This window comes from Bombus flavifrons, chromosome 1 (genome assembly GCF_040668555.2).
Source record: "Bombus flavifrons isolate JBK064 chromosome 1, iyBomFlav1_principal, whole genome shotgun sequence".
Classification (NCBI taxonomy): Eukaryota; Metazoa; Arthropoda; class Insecta; order Hymenoptera; family Apidae; genus Bombus; species Bombus flavifrons.
The window spans coordinates 20337653-20359090 of NC_138442.1; the positions used below are offsets into that span (position 1 = coordinate 20337653).

Below are 21438 nucleotides of genomic sequence, written 5' to 3' on the forward strand. Positions count from 1 at the left end.
TAATTCTTCCACGCACAACGTTACCTATTTTCAAGTAATTACATCTTTGACCAACGTGAACGTGCGACTGTAATTCTTTTCGTTTCGTAATTTCCTTCGCTGATCGTCATTAAATTACAGAAGTACATTTAATGGAAAGTTGTAGGTATAAAAATGTATAGAATGCCTGTAACTTGCAAAAATATATAAAATACGTGAAGATATTCATTGTGATATTTAGTAGATGAAATCAATGTACATGTATATCATTTAGATTTTATTCCTTCGGTTATGTCAAATATTTTACAATATTCTCAATTATTCTTTAATAATATAATATCATAATTATACATGTAATTAAAGAAACAGTACAATTTCAAATTATATTCATATGTCTTATATTAAATGTAAAATTGGTTTTACTAGAATATAGATTTACACCAACTCATTACCTATCGTTAACACAAAGACGCGATTTAAATACAACTTTGAAATATAATTTTCGCAAAATTATATTTTCATAAAATTTGTCAATATCGTAACACAGAACGATATTACGATATTAAAAAACGAAGCCCGAAACTGTAGCAGCGTTTCTTCATTTTTAACAATTTCTGTTCAACACGAGCCTCGAAGTTTATTTTTCGTTGTCTATTTTTAATGCACCTATTATTTGTCAATATCACAAACCGGCAGCTATTTTTTTTTTCTGAAATCTAAATTTTGCATTCAGCGATGAAATGTCATCGTTTATTCTAGACGGTTTGTCAATGCGTCATCATCGAATTAGAACTGTCTCTATTCGTTGATATATGTTCGACGTGCTGAGAAAGTGTTACGATTACCGATCGTTTGTTCGATGGGTGATCCATTCGATTTGCACGTCGATCGATCCTACGTAACGCGTTCACGTAAATCTGTGTGATTAATCTCAAGTGAATGATTGTCAGTACTCACATGGTCTATGATAGCTCATTTTCATAAGATTACGATTCGAAAGACGCACACAAGTGGCGAAACGTTAGTAGGATGTAATTTACAGATTTGAAATTCGTAATTTCCTATGCTGATTGATTGATTGATTGATTGATCGATGATGTATGATTTCTCTGCTAATGACTTATACTACCGGGATTTTTAATTCGCACATTTGTATAGACAGTTTACTGTTAAAATTACATAGAATGGTTTTAAATTGATTTACACAGATTACAGAAATTAAAATAAATAGGAAAATGTAAAAAAGTTCGAAATTTCTAATGTACTTCCTATGAAAAATTCATTGGAAATATTATTATCTGTGTAATAGAATAATATTACTTTCAGCAGTAGAATCATTCCATTTTAATATTAAAGAAAAGTTTCAGGATAATACCAAGGAGCTAAAAAATCCTAATTACGAAATTTCTAGAGTTTCATATCGTAAACAAAGGAAGAAGAACCTGGTGGGCTCTTATGTCATATTTTTACTTGTCAGAACAAAATAGGACGTACCTTCTATTTCCATAAATAGACCCATTTGCATATGGACAGATATATGCTAGAACGAAGAACCTCAGTCATTGAGATAACGAAGTCGTATAATTTCTTTCGCGAGACGAGAGTTATCGCCTAACTTTTCCCTCTGAATATTTTCAAAAATATCTCGTCCCCCTTATACCAACATTATACATGTGACTTTATGGATTGTGTAGTAGCAACTCACACTCGAATATAAAATAATCAGATAATTTTAGAAATGATAAATCAAGTTTATAATACAATCTACGTTGGTGTGTTACCTATATTTGTTATATTCCATGTTATTTTACAATTTACAACGCATATTACATTCTAATTCAATAGTTCAAAAGAGAACAAAAGGGAAAGATAAACATTCAGTGCACTTCTTTATACAAAAATGAGAATTTTCACATTCATAATGTTGGCACAAGGAAGATGATAGATATAAATAGCTTTAAAACGTTCGATAGTGAATCGGTGTTTATATCGATTTTCGTAGAGTTAACGCTATTTAGAATTACATATCGGAGTAATCAAGACGATCAATTTACAATTTTACATAAAAATTTGTTACATTTACAACGATGCGTTTTTGGAAATTTAAATAATTTCGTTTTAAAGTTCTCGTTTACTTTTTACTGTGATTTTTTTGGTATGTAAAATAGGTAAAATTTCATAGAAATTTGGATAAGCTTTTCGTTATCGTCTTTTCATTATCTGTTCGTTCGTTAATCCATCGTTGCGTTTACGTGCATACAAACATTGTTGGCTATTTTCACAATCTCACGCGCAAATTTACGATCCTTGGAGATTCAGCAGAGAAGATCGATTTTACCGTGCATGCTGGCTTGTTCTGGCAGCGAAAAAATTGGGTCGATGGTATTTCAGATTATTGTATAAACAAACGTGCCCGAAATGGTTTCTCAATGCTCGTTTACGTTTCGTCTTGAAAACGACTTGAAATAGATTCAGAGAACAAAAGGAAGATTGTCTGGTCTGTTGATATACGTCACGCGAATTGTTTTACGATTCTCTTCGCACTTTCTCGCAAGTTAATTTAGCGCAGAACGTTTACTATTACGCAATGAATTTGTATCTTCATTCTCACTTTAGCTTTCTGTTATATATATATATTTTTTGAGAAAGTATATGTTTGTTTTATTTCTATATTAATGAAATTTTGTGAGTTGAAAGCGAAATCGAAGCAAAAACACTATACCTAAAACTAAGTATAATTCGTTCGAATATACAGTGTCATATTTTTTTCATCGCCATCACATTTGAATACAAAAGACAGATAATACAGGCTATACGATCCTATATAACATATATATATATGCAGTACACACGCACATATATAATAATAATAATAATAACAACATATATATATATAACAATAATATATAACAGTACTATTCTTTTATTCCTTCACTAGTTACGTTTAATATATTTAAAACCCTAAAAAAGGCATTACATTGAAATTTTAATATTAACCCCTTAACCTACAACTACGGGCATAGCCCGTAGTACGATGATCGGGCCAAATATAACACAGGGTGATTGGTAACTGGTGGTACAAGCGGAAAGGGGGTGATTCTACGCGAAAAAATAAGTCGAAAATATAGAATAAAAATTTTTCGTTTGAGGCTTTGTTTTCGAGAAAATCGACTTTGAATTTTCGCTCGGTACGCGTACACTTTATCACGTCTCGCTATAACGGATCTCACTGTAGATCGTTGTCTCTTTTTTCGCGTAGAATCACCCCCTTTCCACTTGTACCATCAGTTACCAACCACCCTGTATAATAGCTTGTTTAGGTTTACGTAAATCGTAGGTTAAGGGGTTAATAACGACGAAAAATTTCAATTCTTTCGTGTGATTGATCATCATCTTACGATATAAGTATATTAACGATATACAAATTGTCATCAACCGTTAAAATTATCAAATATAATAGAAACTATATGAACCTGAAACGATCGATTGGAAACAAAAAGCACGATCCTCGTAGAGTTTCAACGAGGTCGTTCTACAGCTCAATGAAATCTTGTTCCCATTTTCCGAGTGCATCTGACGACTAGCCCGTGTTCAGGTGATCTCTTGTGAGATTTCCTGAAATGGTAGTGACGACTCGTTTAGTACTACGCGTCTCGAGGTATGATCATTACCTTATACGAACTTTACAACAGTGAATTGCTAATATATTATTTATCTGTATATAACGTATGTGTCTCTTATTATTGAAATGGACTATTAAACATAACACTTCTGTTTCTTCTGTTTGTCTTTCATCTAGAGCGGAGAATGGCTGAGATTAAAAGTTCTGGAGGTTCAACCAGAACTAACGAAGCTCGGTGCCACGGTGGAGGAAGCTACCGAGCTTTCGAATGCACACGACGAAGTTTTGCTTCGATTACAGGTAGATAAAATAGATCTGATCAGTAAAAATTCATTTTTTCTTCACTTTGTATATCGATATTTCCCTTATAATTTATTTATTATCGACAGCAAAATTGTTGCCATAATTACGAAGATAAGAAAATTACGAAAGCATAGTAAAATAACGAAGAAGAAAAAATTATGAAGAGAGGCTCGATGTATATATTAGGTCGTCCGAAAAGTTTCTTTCATTTTATAAAAAAATAACGGATGCACGACATTTTTCGTTTTATATTATTTTATCGAATTACGTATGATCCATTTTGTTCTATCAAGTTAAAGATCACAACGTTTGACAGATTAGGTTTCATGTTTGTATAAAGATGCATCGTTGTAAAAGACGTGTCTGTAAAAGAAAGGCACTTTTCGGACAACCTAATATTTTATTTGATGCTGCACATTTTGCACTTTTGAAATATTACTGGTATCTTTTTAATTTCTTATTTCTTATTTAAATACTGTGTATTGGAGAAAATTAAAATTATACGATTTTCACGTATATTGTTTTCTCGTTTCTGAAGTGTACCGTGGTGTATTGTATATAGATTCGATTCTATTAAATACTAAACAGATATTTCAGAAAGATCATAACGAATAAAATATAACGAATTTTTGATAAAAGAGCAAACAGAGCCCGGTAGAGGAATTGCTCCGGCAGGCTGATCAATTGATCTCGAACCAAAGGCCAAGAGCGGAAGTGTACGCCGCGATGGCAGAAACGTTGGGCCAAGCTTGGCGCGACGTGAACGAGCTTTTGGAACGTCGAAAACAGATCCTCGATTCTAACGTGTTGTTTCAATGGTTCGTAAAATTAGCTACTTCAAGAACTTGTTTATGCACGAATAATCAGTCTTGCGCAAGTCCTAGTTAATCTGCATATATTTATATAGGAAATTTTGTATAATCAGCTGGACTTTAAATAAAAAAAAAAAAATAAAAAAATAGTAGAATATCAGAAAACTTTTTAAGGATCAAAGATCGCCAGTATAATACTTTTGGTGTGATATTGGCAATTAAATTGATTCTAGTCTTTCTATAAATCTTTCGATTTTGTTTAAAAATCTGCCCTTCCTATATAAATGTAATTAAATTTAATAGAACGACAATTATTATGGACAACACATGTTTTTCTAAATTTTTCGATTTTATTGGAAAATAAAATAAAATCTTCCCTTGTTATACGAATGCAATGAAATCTAATAGAATGACAAATATTTTTAACGATCTATAGTCGAGCGGAGGAATGTCGAGAAAGTATGAAAGCTCTTGAGATGGCATGCAACGACACGTTGCTGCCGATCGAGATCGAGGCGGTAAAGAATTTCTTGTCGAAAATCCATGATCTTCGAAAGAACATGCTCGAGGCGTTAATGGGCGCGCTGCAAGAGGGGAAGAGTCTACTGGATCGGCTGAAGGAGATCGCGAACGAAGGCTCCTTAGATTCCAGACCGGATAGAATTAAGCTGGAAGCTGATCACGGTGAGCGATTATAGTTAATGTTTTCTTTGGAAAAACGGTTAATTATATTCAATGTCACAGTTTTCTTCGCGCACTCCCTTTCGCTTTTAATCGATGACATAACAGTGGTGTGTTCCTTTCGCTCCGTTTTGGTATGCGTGTCCGTATCCTTGAAGCATCCAATCAATTATCTTACCACCATCGAACTTCCTTTTTTAGATAAGGCTCGTTAATATTACGATAATCTATATCTTTGTTTCAAAAGGAAAACAAAATATAGAAACACCATCCGAGATCTCTATATCTTTTGAAAATGCTCATCTTTCATTGAATTGAAGTATTTTTCAAATTTTTAATTTTAGAGATATCCCTTTTGTTAATAATTGGAATTCTGGTATAAAGATCGCAGTTATAACGTAAAAATATTTTTGAAATATTTTGGAAATATCCTGGAAATGTGTCTTTGGTATATGCTACAGGTAGGTATACGTAGTAAGAGGAAATCGTTTTGTTTATTCTTTTACAGCGGTGCTGAAAGTCGAGAAATGGTTGGAAGAGCTTCATGACAGGAGACGGCTGATCGAAGCGTCGTTTCGTAGCAGAAAGACACAATTGGAGCAATGCCTGGCTTTAGCTCTGTTAGCGACCGATCTACGTGATCTCGAAGAGATCTTAAACGACAGAATCGCTGCTTTGTCGAGCAGCTGCGATCAGCTGGGAGATTCCGCATCGAGCGCGGAATTGCTCCTGTTCGAACTGAAAAAATTACAAGCTGAGGCTAAGGTACCACATAATTGTTATATCTTAAGTCTAACTGTTCTAACTATCTGATCTAATCTTCTTATCTTCTTTGTTATGTTTATCCTTAATTATTATATTTATTGGATATATTACCCTAAAATTCTTGAACTAGAACTATAATTTTTTTTTGTGACATTGTAAATAAATAAACTTTTCATAGTATTTTTGTTACCATTCCCACTACTATTATATTTATCTCTATTATACACTGTTTCAATACATACTGAGTATTGAACTTATTATTTTATATTATACTATTTCATATGTAGAAACAATGTCTGTGATATTGCAAATGAAATTTTAAATTAACATTTTACAGCATACTTTTTAATATTTGTTACATTTTAAATTTAACATTAACATGTTAAATTACCATTTTACAGCATACTTTTTAACATTTGTTACATTTTAAATTTTAACGTTAACATTTTAAATTAACATTTTACAGCATACTTTTTAATATTTATCCTAGTTCGATAGATATTCGGCACATTTGGAATAGAAATGAGCGGATGTAGTAATAAAACGACAATTCTCAAAGTGCTATTACAGGATACTTAGGTTTAAGTACTTTTATTAAAAAATTGGTTGACATATTTTACACAGGAATTTCAAGACAGATCGATCAAAATAACGAAGTCAACCGAACGATTAGTGTCATCGGGACACTTTGCCGGTGAACAGGCGACAGAACAAGCTTACGCGATCCTTGGCGCCGCGGCTGATTATGTCAACGATTTGGATCAGTACGAGGCGTTGTTGAATAGAGCGGTGGCCTTCTTCGATTCGGCGAGATCGGTGAGCATTGACCTTTTAAATTTGCCCTATTTGATATTCCCATTATATCCAATTCATTGGCAATAAAATAAAATTTATTGTTTTCTCGTAAAAAATAATCTAATACAATAAATTAAAAACAATTTTGCTGATGTTGTATAATTGATAAATAAAATATTCTTACAATAATAAATACATCGAATATTATATATTATAAAAAGATGGAATTTAAAGATTAAAAGAAATGTAAATTACGAGCTTCGAATTTTTAATTTGTTCTATTATAAAAATGTCAGTGTGGAAAACGAGGATGTCGAAATTTGTGATTCTTATTTCGAAGGCAATTACAAAGTTAGATCAGTTGGAAATTCAGCTGGTGACGACGGAGCATCCCCCATATTCGACGAAATTAGCTCGTTTCCATGCTCAGACCGTCGCCACCATCGAAGACGTCACCGCGAAACCTTTGGCGGAAGGATACGCCCTTCTAGATGTCACAGGAAGAGGAGCGCCAGGAGCTGAGGTTAGATTCAAAGATTAATCGCGACAACTTAATTGTGGTAGACCGGTTGGCATGCATAGTCAATGAAATCGTTCGATTCAATGAATGATTTCTAGTATTCACCTTCGTATCATCGAGAACTCCATTCTCTATGGAGTTGAAATCAGATGTACTTACAATTTATTGGAGTATTTACAATTTTTGCAAATTTAACTAACAAACAACAAGTTTCTCCGTGAAAATTACAGTCAAGATATTATTATGTGAAATTTTTAGAATTTTCAGAAGTTTTATTTAAAATCTTTGCTGTAACTTCTAGAATATATATCTTCCGCGAATTTGAAATAGAAGTATGTTAATATAAAAGTAATTATAATTTTCGAGAATATAAATTTTAATTTTTCTTCAATTTAAATACCTTTGAAATTGTTACATATTTACCTAATTACTAAGTTTCAGTAGTTTAAGGAGCGAGATACTAAGAGTATCTTCTTTTTCCTGGCCATAAACATATTAGAAATATACAGGGTGGTTGGTAACTGGTAGCACAAGCGGAAAGGGGGTGATTCTACGCGAAAAAAGAAGTCGAAAATATAGAATAAAAATTTTTTTTAATTTTTCCATCGAGATAACGATCTATAGTGGGATCCGTTATAACGAGACGTGATAAGTGCACGCGTACCGAGCGAAAATTCAAAGTCGATTTTCTCGAAAACAAAGCCTCCAACGAAAAATTTTTATTCTATATTTTCGACTTCTTTTTTCGCGTAGAATCACCCCCTTTCCGCTTGTGCCACCAGTTACCAACCATCCTGTATATAATTTTCGAGAACCGTCGACTTGGTTTTACTTTCATTTAAATAATATCGAAATTATTACGCGTTTCTCCGATTAGCGGATTTCCTCGGGAAGTAAAACTTCGAGAGCAGTTTTTCCTATTCCAACTATGAGATCGAAAAGATATTAACAAAAGTGCTTCCAGTTTCAGGGAAATTAAATTTCAATTTTACCTGAATTTAAATCGAATAACGAAATAATTACATATTCTTCCAATTACAGAGTTTCAATTTCTCAGGGAGTGAAACTCCATTCAACGCCTATACATTTTGTAACTCTGCGATGAAAATAATATTCATAGATCGATATAAATTTTAATTTCACTTTAATTTCAATATAATATCGAGACAATTATTAGGTTGTCCGAAAAGTTTCTTTCGTTTTTTGAGGAATTAATAAACGCACAACTTTTTTGTTTCATATTATTTCGTCGAATTACGTACCAATCCATTTTATTCTGTTGAAATAAACGCCGCGACATTTCACAAGCTTGGTTTCACGTTTGTATGAAAGTGCACTGTTGTAAAGAAACACGTTTGCGAAAGAAAGATACTTTTCGGACAACCTACTACATGGCCTGTTAATTAGTCGAGTTTCAAGCTTCTTTTCCAATTCCTCAGGGTGTGAAACGAGTGGTGGAGGAACTGGAAAATCGGAAGATCCGTTTGATGGAACGGTGCACAGCTCACGAGAAGGAGAACCTCGAGATATCGAGGATCATAAATACGTTCTTAGACAAGCACGACGAACTAAGAAAGTGGTTAATGAGCATACCCGAAGCGTTTCTCCAGGGTCACCAAGACATGGGCAGCGACGTGCCAATGGCGGAGGATTTCTGTCGGCTGCATCGTCAGCTGTTGAACGATCTCGAACGAAGGACCGACGAAGTGGAGCATTTAGAGTTCGAAATTTTACCAATTCGAGAACGATTGGAAGAAACGCAGAAATTAGAATTACAGTCGAAAGTGGAGGAGTTAAGAAATTCTTGGTCAAAGACGAAAGAGCTGGTAGCGAGTAGAATCGATCTGGGATCGCTTTATTTGCAATTCCATATGGCGGTTGAGGAACTAACGAGGGAAATTGAGTCGATCGAAAGCGAATTGAAGAGACAAACGGATGTTTTGGACGAGAGGAAGATCGAACAGCTTGGAAGACGCTGGAAAGATCTTCAGCCGCTTTACGTCAACCTGACTAACACTGGCAAAGCGTTTCTGGACGCTGCTATCAAGGTATGGCATTAATTTCCTATTATTGAATTTATATAGGTTGTTAATATTTAATAGAATCACGAGAGTAATCAAAATGGTGAATTCGTGACTTTTCATTAAAATTTTACGAACTTAGAACCGTGTACTTTTAGAGATTTGAACGACTTTTTGCAAGATATATGGATAAAAGCGAACTTTTCTTTTAGCATTAGATTCAATTGGATTAGCCATTGTTGTTATACAATATGGATGATATTTACTGGTACAAATATGATTAATGGCGATTAGATACTCGAGATGCTAATGAAAATGATCTTAGGTTCAATAACGAATCCACGGTCAACGGGATAGCAAATGCGCTTTCTTCCAAAGTCTAAGTCGAACTGAACTTAATGGTCCACAGTTCAAGTGTAACTCAACTTACTTGTCCACAGTACAAGTAGAACTCAACTGACTCTCTCGGTCCAAGTGGAACTGCACTTATAATACATACTCTACTCTGTACCTATCTGTACCCCTCGGGTCAAATATATTTTTAAGGGGAGCTATACAACTACTCCATACATCTGTTAGGTTTAGCGATCAGTTGTGTCACTTCGAGCCCAAGCCTACTGTCATAAATCTCGGGCACACATAATCGAATTAAATCATAAACAACCACTTCTGAGTTTTATTATTTAAGTACAGCTATAATAAAAGTATTGGGGGTCTTGCCAAAAATTCCAAAAGAGAGGCCCCTACCGGTAGTTTTCTACCGAATTCTAATATTCTAAAATTTTCTTTTTTTCTTCTGTTTTGACGATTCAGAACATTTGTAAAAAGCAATATGTATGTTCCAGATCGATGATCCTTATCTAGATGTACCGAGAGCCTGCATATGCGTCCAGACCCTCTTAGAGAGGTTTGCTAACAGACAGTTGACTATAACAGAATCGTGGGAGAAGTGGAGGACGACGATCGAGATTTTGAGGAAGAAGCGAATCGAGCATCAACGAAGAATCGAAGAGAGCACGAGAGTAAGTAGCTAACCATCCCATTCAGATTTCTTTTACCACGAAATTTCTATATTTCTACTATGTTTATACTTGTAGACGATGGAATGGGTTTCCAAATTCAGCGAACAATTATATCCAGTGATAACGTCTCAATCTCCTAAAACAGCAAGCATTCTTCAAGACTTAAGCGGATCCAAACATCGTATTCTTCCCGAGTTGAATAAAGCTGTCAACGAATTGGATACTAGAATCAATGGAATCAATACTCTAGCTCAGAAAGGTAATTTTAAGCTAATAATCACTTTTCTAAGATATATAGAAAAATAATAATTTAGAAGACAATGAAAGATAAATATGTAATAAATATTCTGAATCAGGCGAAGTAGAGATCGACGACGAGATCCTGAAGAGACTTCGTCAGATGCACGAGAATCTTCATGCGACTGCCAGAGATTACGAAACTCTTCTGGAGTCATTGATTTCCATCTTCCAGAATATCGAAGAGGTAAAATATCGATAATATTGGGTTGGCAACTAAGTGATTGCGGATTTTGTCATTACGTTGTATTGACAAAATCCACAGTCACTTAATTGCCAACCCAATATTTTACGCAGAAGTCAACATTCCGTCGAATTTTTATATATTCACAAATATTAATAAATATTCATAAATATTATTAAATATTTATAAAGCTCTATCACAATATAAAATATAGTAGTTTAACATAAATATAACGAGCATTGCACGTTACATTTTCAAAACTCAAAATGGCATCCTATCTTGATAAAAAAGCAAAATAACGAACAGTTAATTGTTATTCTGTAGAAGACCGCAGAATTACGTGGCTCGACTTGCATATATCCAGTGTTCTTCTCGAAATTTTAATTTCACGATTAATTTTCTAATGCTGTTCAAGGTTGAGCATAAGATCGAACAGTTAAGGGCTCATGCACAACGTATAGCGTCCTTGAAAAAATTGTCCGAAGTGGAAACACTGTTCAACGAGCTCGACGCGATGAAATGGACAATTTCTGACAGACAAAATCAGATTAGATCGAAGGCTCAAGACGTAATCGCTAGAATTAAGCAACAGGAACCGCCCGAGGCTGGTGTTCAGGACATTGAGAAATTGAAGCGTGCTATAGATTCGTTGTCGACGAACCTTGAACTGTTTTGGTCTCAGACGATTACTAAGATCGAAGAATATCGACGAACGTGTACTTTTTCCGAGGATTTGGAGAGAATTGAGACAGAATTACAGGATTTGAATGAACATTTGAAGAAGGTTGACGCGAAGATTGGTGAGAACCTTCAGACAGCTAAAGCTACTGCTAGCTCGTTCGTACAATTCGAAAAGACTGTCACGGTAAGAATAAGAAATTTTTAAAATAAATTTATAATTTTATTTCACGATTCAACCTATTAAAGTAAAAACTAACAGCGTTACAAATTTTATCGAATGCTTGACATAGGAAATATTTAAGTAAGTAAACGATAATTCAGAATATTGTTTAACATTGATCTAGAAAATCTTACGATAAATAGAGTATGGTAAATAATATGGTACTTGTTATAAACTGGAATTATTATAAATAACAGGAAATTTTTCAAAGAAAAATAATATTTAAAAGTAACATTGAGAAATATTAAAAAGACAGAAACAATAGTTTGGGAGAAATTACTTACGTTTTAAATATACTTCTCTCGTTATTAAAATGCTGAAATGGTGTATCGTGTTTCTGGTTCGTAGATTTTGGAAGAAAGAATCGAGACGTTCGTGAAGACGACCGAAGAATCGATTAATATTTTAACGCCTCAAATCGTCAACGATATTTCTTTCTTGCGTGAGAGATGGAGAAACTTGAAGAGGAAAATCGAAGAAACAAAGAAACGAATGAATTTGAGCATAGAGTATTTCACGCTCTTGGAGGAAGCCAAAGAATGGAATAGAGAGGGTAGCAAATTGTTGGTTGTGATAGCGAGGAAAGCAACCGCGGTGAAGACTCCGAAAGACGCGATGGATTTGCTTCAAGAAATAGATCGTTACTTGAAGCCAGGCGAAGAAATTCAAGAAAGGAGAATCGAAAAGCTGAAGGAACTATCGACAATCGTGTTTGGTAAGTGAACAAAATAAATTTGAAATGTAATATATAAAATTTAAGATACGTATTTGAATGTATATAAACGATAAATAACACAAATTATTAAATAGGAATTATTTGTAAGAAAAACTGTGTTCAATATACAAAAGCAAGTTCTTCGAAAGTTTCTTGTTTTAATTTCTATGTAAAATACAAAATATTTAATAGAAAATATAAATAGCTAAATACACGTAACTACCACCAAACAGACGTAGAAAAATAGAAATTTATATGGATCTGTATAAAATATTTTGTTATTGCAAATAATTCTGACATGATTTTGAAATTCGTATGTGTTTAAATCTAACACGATATATTACATAATGGGACAAAGTTTCTTTTCGTTTCAATGTTTTATTTTGTTCATGTAACGTTATAGCAAAATAGTAAAATTGCTATCCTTTGTGCTGTTACGTAGGTACAGACAGATTACCACAATTCAACGAAGTGATCGTGGAAAATCGCCAAATGTTAGACTCCTTCGCCGTCGTCTCGTCCGAATTCCGAACGTTGGCTCAAAATTTGAAAAACGCGGAAGACCTGCAGGAGAAATTAAGGATCGAGAAGCAGGAAGCAGACAGAAGGTTAGAAGCCGCGAAAGTGGAGATGGCTGCCGCAGAAGCAGCCAGAGAAGAAGCGGAGAACGCGAGGAGAATCGCAGAAAAATTAGCAGCCGAGACATTGGAGAAAGCAACGATAGAAGCAAAGAAACTGAAAGAGGAAAAGACGTTTGAAAAAGTTTCTGCTCCTCCGTCGTTTTCGGTGTCAGCGCAAACCGAGAAGATCGATAGCACGGACAAAAGTTTCGTCAAAGAAATGGTCACTTCCGCAACTATCACTAAAGAAATACATATTTTGCAAAAGGTATAACATATATTCTCGTTCTACGTCTTTTTCTATATTTTGCATCTTTCTTATTTTCTATTCGTTAATGGTATAATTTTAATTATCGATACGACCTTTAAAATGCATAAGTGAATGTTTTTCTAAGAAAACTAGAAGGAAAATAGGATGCATTCTCGATTTCTTACGTGATATACAAGATGCATGAGTCACGTAATACAGATGAATCGCATTTCCATTTCGGTTGAAGATGAAACAACTACGATAACAATGAGCTAAGAGTATCTTTATTTTCTATTCTTGCTGATGTTATTCCATGTGAATTACTAAAAATATTTTTCTAGTTCTATTATAATTATTCAATTATAATGAAACTAGAATAATGTAAGGAATACGTATGAAATATTTTTTGAAATATTAAAGAAATACATTTACAATTGAATATTGTATATTAAAATCGATTATAATATCTGATAGAAACCTGAATATTAAAAGATAACAACTTGGTATGAAATATATTTATATATAATTAATTTAAAAAGTTATCATATATATATTATATTCATTCTTTTAATATAATTATCACTCACACTTTTAATACTTTATATATGTATTATATACATATACGTATATGCTGTTTTCTTTTGAATTTTAGACGGAAATTGAGAAAACGTCTCAACGCGAACCAAGTCCACAGAAGAACATCGTCACCGAAGAAATACGCGAGAAATCAGTAGAAAGACTGCTCAAAGAAAACGTTCCTCCATTGGCTCCAGAATTTACCGTTCCCCTACACGATGCCACTGTACAAGAAGGAGAAAAATTCACTTTCCAGTGCAACCTCGTTGGTCAACCAACACCGGAAGTGGTTTGGTACAAGGATGGAATCTCGATTTTGAATAACCCTGATTATCTGACAACGTATGTTCAAGGCATTTGTACTTTGACGATCGAAGAAACTTTCGCCGAAGATTCTGCAAAATACACTTGCAGAGCTTTTAATATCGCCGGGTCAGCGGAAACGTCTGCCACGTTGACAGTTAAAGGTAATTTTGTAATATATTTAAAAGAATTTTAATAAATTAATAAACATGGGAAACGAGAGAAAAGCGAATAATTGGACTATTATTATTTCTAATATTTATATAACAATTTCCGAATATATAATATTGTAAATTACTTATTTATAGTAATATTCCAAATTTAATTTAATTCCAATTAAAATCGCCCTTTCTATAATATTAACGTTATTATTTATCAATTACAAAGATATAGAAATAGAATTGAAAATTTGGCATGAACCTTCAAGGGGTTAATTTAATTTTAATATAGTTCATCTTTTAATTTCTAGACTTTAATATTTTATACGATTGGCTAATTGAATATTTTACAATATGGAAATTTAGTAAAGCTTTTACGAATATGATTTTTTAGAAACAGCACCGGAAGAACAACCGAGTCCACCGGTTTTCGTGAAAGAATTAGTGGCATCGATGGCGGTGGAAGGATCTTCTCATCGGATGGAGTGCATCGTCGAAGGTAATCCTCTGCCAACTGTACAATGGTTCAAGAACGACGTGAACATCGATAATTCTCCCGATTACATCATCACTTACAATAACGGTGAGGCTGTTTTAAAATTCGAAGAAGTCTTCTTAGAAGATAAGGCTACTTATACTTGCAAAGCCGCAAATCGACTGGGTCAAGCCTCCACTTCCGCTTTTCTCGATATACAACGTAAGAAACTTAATAATTTCTTAATTTGTCAAAATGAAATATGTAGTTCGAATCGAAAGATTTTATGCGTTGTGCATTTTTAGCTGTGGAGTTTACGTCGGAAAAACCATATTTTGTTGCTCCGTTATCGAATGCCATGGGAAGAGCAGGTCAAAGGGTGAAGCTCGAATGTGAAGCAAAAGGAAATCCAACGCCTACTTTGACTTGGTACCACGATGGAAGACCGGTGGAAGAAACCATGAACTTGAAGGTAAATTTTTATAATTATTTAAAAGGCGCTGGTGTTTTATACTTAAGGTGAAAATTATTCTAAACACGGTAAATATATACAAGAAGAAAGTTGAAAAAGGATATGAAAAGCTAGAAAATAAAATATCGTATAGGACACATAATCTTTTTATCGAAAAAAATTCAAGTTTCTAAAAAATCCAAAAGGTACCAAAACGTCTTTTAACAAGTTTTTGATAAGATACGTTTTTCAAAAGTAGCATAAAATTGTAAAGATAGTTAAAGGCTTTCCCTCTACATTTGCAGTGTACATTACTGTTCAAAAGTTTGGAATACCGTATACCATTGAAGCAAATAATTGTTTCTAAGAAATTAAAATTATATTTCTTTCTCCTTCTTTCAAAGACAATTTTTTGTAAAACGTAAGATATCTTCTGTGAAACAAAAACAATTAGCAACAATAAAACAATTAACAACAAAATTAGCAGAATAATTAATACACAAATGGAAATGCACCCAAGCAATGTATCTTTCTCTATAGTTGTTCCATCGAAAGTACAATTAATTTTCACTCGTCCGAACCTACCAAAATTAAACGTATCGAAATACGATGGGTTTTCCCATAAGAAGCAACGCAATGCTATTGGATGCAACAACATAATTTTTAAGCAAAACATTGTTTCCTCGTCTTCTCTCTCTTCCACGGTCTCCCATTCGAGGCGAGGCGACCGTGTCGCGATATTTTTAGCCGCATGTGCACGCGCCGAATTCGAAATAAAGCAATGTAGCGGCCGGTGAAAACGAAGAATTGAAATTGAATGTTCAGGGTGTCGGGATTCGCCGTTTCAGATACAAACGGACGCCGGGCGAACCAGCCTGATCATCTCGGAGGCGTTTGCAAAGGATGCCGGATGTTACACGGTCGTCGCTAAGAACAACGCCGGTGAGGCCACGGTGTCTTGCAACGTTTCGGTGAAAGGACGACTTCCTCACGAAACCAGCGATTCTGAATTCGCTTGCAGCGACATGGAGCCCGTGGTCCCCAAGATTCAGATGCCATTGAAGGATCTGAAAGTTCAGGAGGGTTTGTCTGTTCGACTGGACTGCGTGATCGTTGGCCAACCTGAACCGGAAGTGAGTGTTTTGTGAGATCAGAGAAATACTCGAGAGGTAACACGAGTTTTGTCGATGTTGATTTAGGGTAGTCTCGATAATTGGTATATTCCAAGTTGTTTCTGATGTATGATGATGTAACAATATTCGCGATTCTTCGGCTTACAAATTGTATTATTAGTACGTTGAGTTTCGTTCCGGGCAGACGTGAAAAACAAGCGAACGGGAATATTCGGAACAAGATGCGACGTAATAATTCGATCGAAGGCCGAAGAATCACAACTGTGGCAGTCCATGGTATTCTCTCTACGAAATTGAGAAGAAATCGTAGATTAGATCGTTTGGAAGATTTATAAATTAAACAGAGAAGATTTTCTTAGACATAATAATTTCGTTATTTAGGAACCCATTTTTTACATGTCGTTTCATTTTTATTTTTTTCTAATGTATATTGAAAGTATTATATTTACATTTGCAAGAACCAAAATTAATTTGCTACAGAAATTGATTCGGCTTCGTTAACTTTTAGTTTTGTGAGGATAAAAATTTTCACTTGAGAGGAGACCCAGTTAACAGATTAGAAATAGCATATACTTTAAAATACTATATGGACCGTTTCTTTCTATGAATTTTTATTATTTGTTATTTGAGTAAATTCATAATGGCTGACTCGAAAAGTCTTTCTTAACGATTAATTCTTTTAAGGCAGGCAGACTTCTGTTTTTAATTATAAAATAATTCAAAAGTACGTAGCGTGTAATTATAAAAGAAAAAGTTTTGTGAAAGTCAGAATAAACGATAGTGGAGCTATCTTATGCTCGATGGATGAAACGAATACAGTGGAATATTTTAGCTAAGCTTCAACGTTTAATTCTGTAACTTCTTTTATAACAGAAAATCTGTAAATTTGTTGGCACAGGTGATTTGGTATCACGATGATCAACCTGTAAAGGAGTCAGCCGATTTCCAGCTGTTGTTCCAGGGTGACAAATGTTCCTTGGTCATTCACGAAGCTTTTTTGGATGACGCCGGTGTGTACAAAGTAGTCGCCATTAATTCTGGCGGTGAAGCGTCTAGTCAGTGCACATTAACAGTGACACGTACGTAGAAACGTTTTATCCAATACTTGCATACCACGAAATTCGTAATTTTTATATTTTAATAATCCACATTTTTTGCTATTATTTTTAACGCCAAGAAATTTGCTGTAAATTTTTGTAGTAGATCTTTTATCGTAACTCTTTGTCTATCTTATTATAGAATCTAAACTTTTTATCATTTCTGATTGTATTTACAACAGCTGTGCCATAATTAGAATTTGATTATTTTCAAAGAAGCATTCAAAGATGCTTATTTATAGATGTTTTAATTAATTCCGTGTCTTCTTAAACAAAATTCAAATTTCATTTATAGATTACGTAATCCTTGGGCAAATATGTAAAACTTAATCACCGAAATAATCTCCAGCTTTTGTAAATCACCCGTTCTCTTTGCTAACGCGTAAAATAACAAATCTTAATAACAATAATTAACGTGTAAAAATAACAAATATCTTTCATGCAGCGGTGACCGTTTCGAAAAAATTGGACAAGACACGGACAGAAGTGGAAGAAACATTGGTCGCGGGTTCACCTCCGAAATTCGTGAAACTTCCGACAGATTCTCTGGTGGCAGAAGGCGAGACCGCCACTTTTGAGTGTGCGGTAGTTGGAGAACCGAAACCAGAACTCAGATGGTTCTCTGACAGTGGCGAGATCACCGAGAACGAACGTATCCTGGTGAGTGTTTGCTAAAATAAAATTCACGCACGTGGTTGCTTCAGAACCAAGAACAATCAGACGCGCAGCTTTCGAAAGTTAAATTGTTTTTAAAAAGTTATTTGCCAAACGCAATGTCACGTAATGTACGCGATACGCGAATACAAATAAACAAAATTTAAAAAAAGGCTCGATGATCGTGTTCTTTGAAGAACGTTATTTTCTACTGTCAAATTTATTTTTCTTCCTCGTATTTCTCGCTAATGTTTGCCCTTCCACGTTAAATTAACTACTGCTGCCTGTACAAAATATTTAAATAATCCCCAACTTTATATCCTACTGTGTTTTGATGATTCAGATCCAACGGAGGCAAGATGGAACGAGTATTCTGAAGATTTCTTCGACGATCCCCGAGGATAAAGGGAATTACGTAGTCAAAGCTTTTAACGCGCACGGAGAGGCGAAAGCTTTCGCACGTTTGGTTGTGAGATCGTTGGGTGACTTTAGGAGAAAGGAAGAATTCGTGCAAATGGAAGAGAAATTGATCGCTCCTACGTTTAAGGAAAAGTTTGAAGACAGAAGAGTGTCAGAGGGCGTTTCTACGAAATTCGAATGTATTGTAGTTGGGAAACCAGCTCCGAAAGTAAGTTACATACCTTTTGTTTTGAATTTTGAAATATGCAAATTATAATTATTAAGCCGAGTACCATATATATATAAATAATTCTTGATTGTTTGGAAAAAGAATATTATTTGCCTTATTATACAATCTTCAAATAATTAATGATTATTTATGTATATCGTATTTGGATTAATAATTCTAATTTCAATCTAATAATAATTGTCAATTCTTCGTATCTTATAATGCAGAAGGATTTATGATCGAACCACTTTCTCAATTGCTACAAAGTATTATAAAAGTTATTATCCATTTTTGAATTCCACTATGTCTCCTCGTACATTTAATTCAAATACTTCTTACCAAAATTGTAGACTTTTTCAACTACAAAACCCTAGGAAATATAACAGCGAAATAGAAGATACACTGATATTTAAAAATTAGATCCTGTGTTAGGTGAAACAGTTCGCTATCAGTATCATTGAATGTATATCGTTACTATAATATCGCTTTCAGTATCATCGAAGACCCGCTTGACCATAATTTGCAAATATCTTATACGATTAACGTCGCTAACTTCCAACCGTAGAAAAAGCCATCTGTCACAAGAAAATCACAAAACAATTTTGAATATCGTTAAATAAATATCGGACTCTCGTCAATTAAAATCATAATAATCGTAATTTCTGTGCAAATTTATATTTCTACGAACAAAATTACTATACTAGGACCTAGACAGAGATTTCTTTCACCCATCAAATATCATTACATATCTTATACAGTGGCTACAAAACGTATTCCCACCATTGTATTTATTATAGCAACTGCACATCGCTTAAATAGGTCCAACTATATCAAATATCATATCATTTAACAATATCCTTTACGACTACAAAAATTTGATAGCACAAAGACGAAATATAGAACCTGATGAAGAATCGTTTCGTTAGAAAATAAGTGGCCCCCATACTGTTTCATATTTTGCAGCTTAAAATTTTCTGTAAGTACATAAAATACATAAAAATCTACTGTTTAAACGTAATGGAAAGCGCAGCTCTTAGACTCAGACACCCAACTACTATATCAACAAAGAAAAATGTGTCACAACCTTCGAACCACGTGGAACTCGCATCAACGCGCTAAATGTTACGAAATGTTCACGACTACTGATCGATGGGAGGAGATCAGGCGAACAGACGAGTGTCGAATCACGGCGCCGCATCTTGGATCCGTTTATCGAAGGTGTCGAGGGACGCGTAAAAGATGGGGCGCAGAGTTGGCCAGCCTGTCAGGAGGTGGCCGACCAAGAGTAATTTCGTGCCTCCGGGTTATATTTAAACGGGAACAATGTACCTGATGTGGAAATTCGCGGGTGCAGCCGCGCCGCGAGGTTCTCCGCGAAATTTTTAGTGACACTCGCGGATCAGGTATCGATATCGTTTCGTTCGTGAACTTTCCATCGGATTATTTCCGATTTGAATATTGTGAAACTATTGATTTACGATCAACGCTCTATGTATAATCGACGAGAATACCAATTACGCAGCTGCCTTTATTTCAGTATGCAGAATGATCGAAAGAATTTTGCGTGCTAGTAATACGTAGCATTTTAGTATTGATCTTATACGCGTGTACTTACAGATTGTATAATTAATAGAATTAATAGAGATATTGTACGTAATCGGCATTCTAAACTGTAGAAACTGGTTCGTTCGTTCGAATACGCCGAACATTTCGTGGAATTTTCTGTGTCGTTCGTGGATTGAACATCCACGGGCAAAAGTAGTTTATATTTCGGAATTTTGTGATGCAATCGATCTCGAGTACGCGGTCTCGTTTGTAGCTTTGCAACGATGCTTCGTTTACTGTCGGACGATGAGAAAGTTCTTTTTCTTCTATGAGCTTTTTAAACTTGGCTCAAGGTTGGGACTCTTATTTACGTTAATCTTTTGCATGGAATTGGTGGTTTTATTGTGATCGATACAATTAGATCGATATTTTTCGTACGTCAAACGTGTTATGGTTACGAATATACAATTATTCTTTTAATTATATAAATCCAACTTCTCCAAGGGATGAGACTTTTAAGCAACAAATCGATGGATTTCGAGAAATAAAATATAATATAATTAAGTGAGTTGATATGGTGACTTTCAGATTCAATGGCTATTTAACGATCGTCCTGTTCATGGCAAGGACTTCTTGGTGTCGGTCAGCGGTGATCGACAGGTGTTGACGATTCCAGAGACCGGAAGCACGCATGTTGGTACGATTTCCTGCGTGGCGGAGAACGCTGCTGGCAAGGCGATTTGCAGTGCTCGTCTAGATATTGGTAAGCAATTAAATCTGACCTTGACAATTCTTAAACAAACGTATCCCTTGTCAGGAACAGAAGAAAAGAATGTGTATCATTTTATTATTCGTAACTACTATTATATCATACTACTGGTTATAAGACAACGTTTGCTGAACGCATACTTATAACTCGCACACTTTATTC

The 21438-nt window shown here is 34.5% G+C and overlaps 1 protein-coding gene across 8 annotated transcripts in view; it reads left to right on the forward strand.

The window, feature by feature from the left end:
* The window catches only part of LOC138178705 (titin), an 81892-nt gene that overhangs the window by 34097 nt on the left and 26357 nt on the right, over positions 1-21438 (forward strand). For 7 of the 8 annotated variants that reach the window (XR_011172895.1, XM_069111234.1, XM_069111423.1 and 4 more), the window contains 21 exons: positions 3779-3901; positions 4544-4722; positions 5153-5400; positions 5906-6162; positions 6787-6978; positions 7298-7480; positions 8917-9525; positions 10344-10520; positions 10596-10779; positions 10877-11004; positions 11417-11866; positions 12251-12617; positions 13060-13505; positions 14140-14530; positions 14919-15221; positions 15305-15471; positions 16299-16589; positions 17482-17662; positions 18126-18340; positions 18678-18962; positions 21096-21270. Coding sequence is in view for 7 of the 8 variants with exons in the window: in XM_069111234.1 (XP_068967335.1) it covers positions 3779-3901; positions 4544-4722; positions 5153-5400; positions 5906-6162; positions 6787-6978; positions 7298-7480; positions 8917-9525; positions 10344-10520; positions 10596-10779; positions 10877-11004; positions 11417-11866; positions 12251-12617; positions 13060-13505; positions 14140-14530; positions 14919-15221; positions 15305-15471; positions 16299-16589; positions 17482-17662; positions 18126-18340; positions 18678-18962; positions 21096-21270 (5551 nt within the window). In the remaining variant the exon portion in view is untranslated. The remainder of the gene's footprint in view (positions 1-3778; positions 3902-4543; positions 4723-5152; positions 5401-5905; positions 6163-6786; positions 6979-7297; positions 7481-8916; positions 9526-10343; positions 10521-10595; positions 10780-10876; positions 11005-11416; positions 11867-12250; positions 12618-13059; positions 13506-14139; positions 14531-14918; positions 15222-15304; positions 15472-16298; positions 16590-17481; positions 17663-18125; positions 18341-18677; positions 18963-21095; positions 21271-21438) is intronic. The other variant, XM_069110992.1, reaches the window with a different exon arrangement.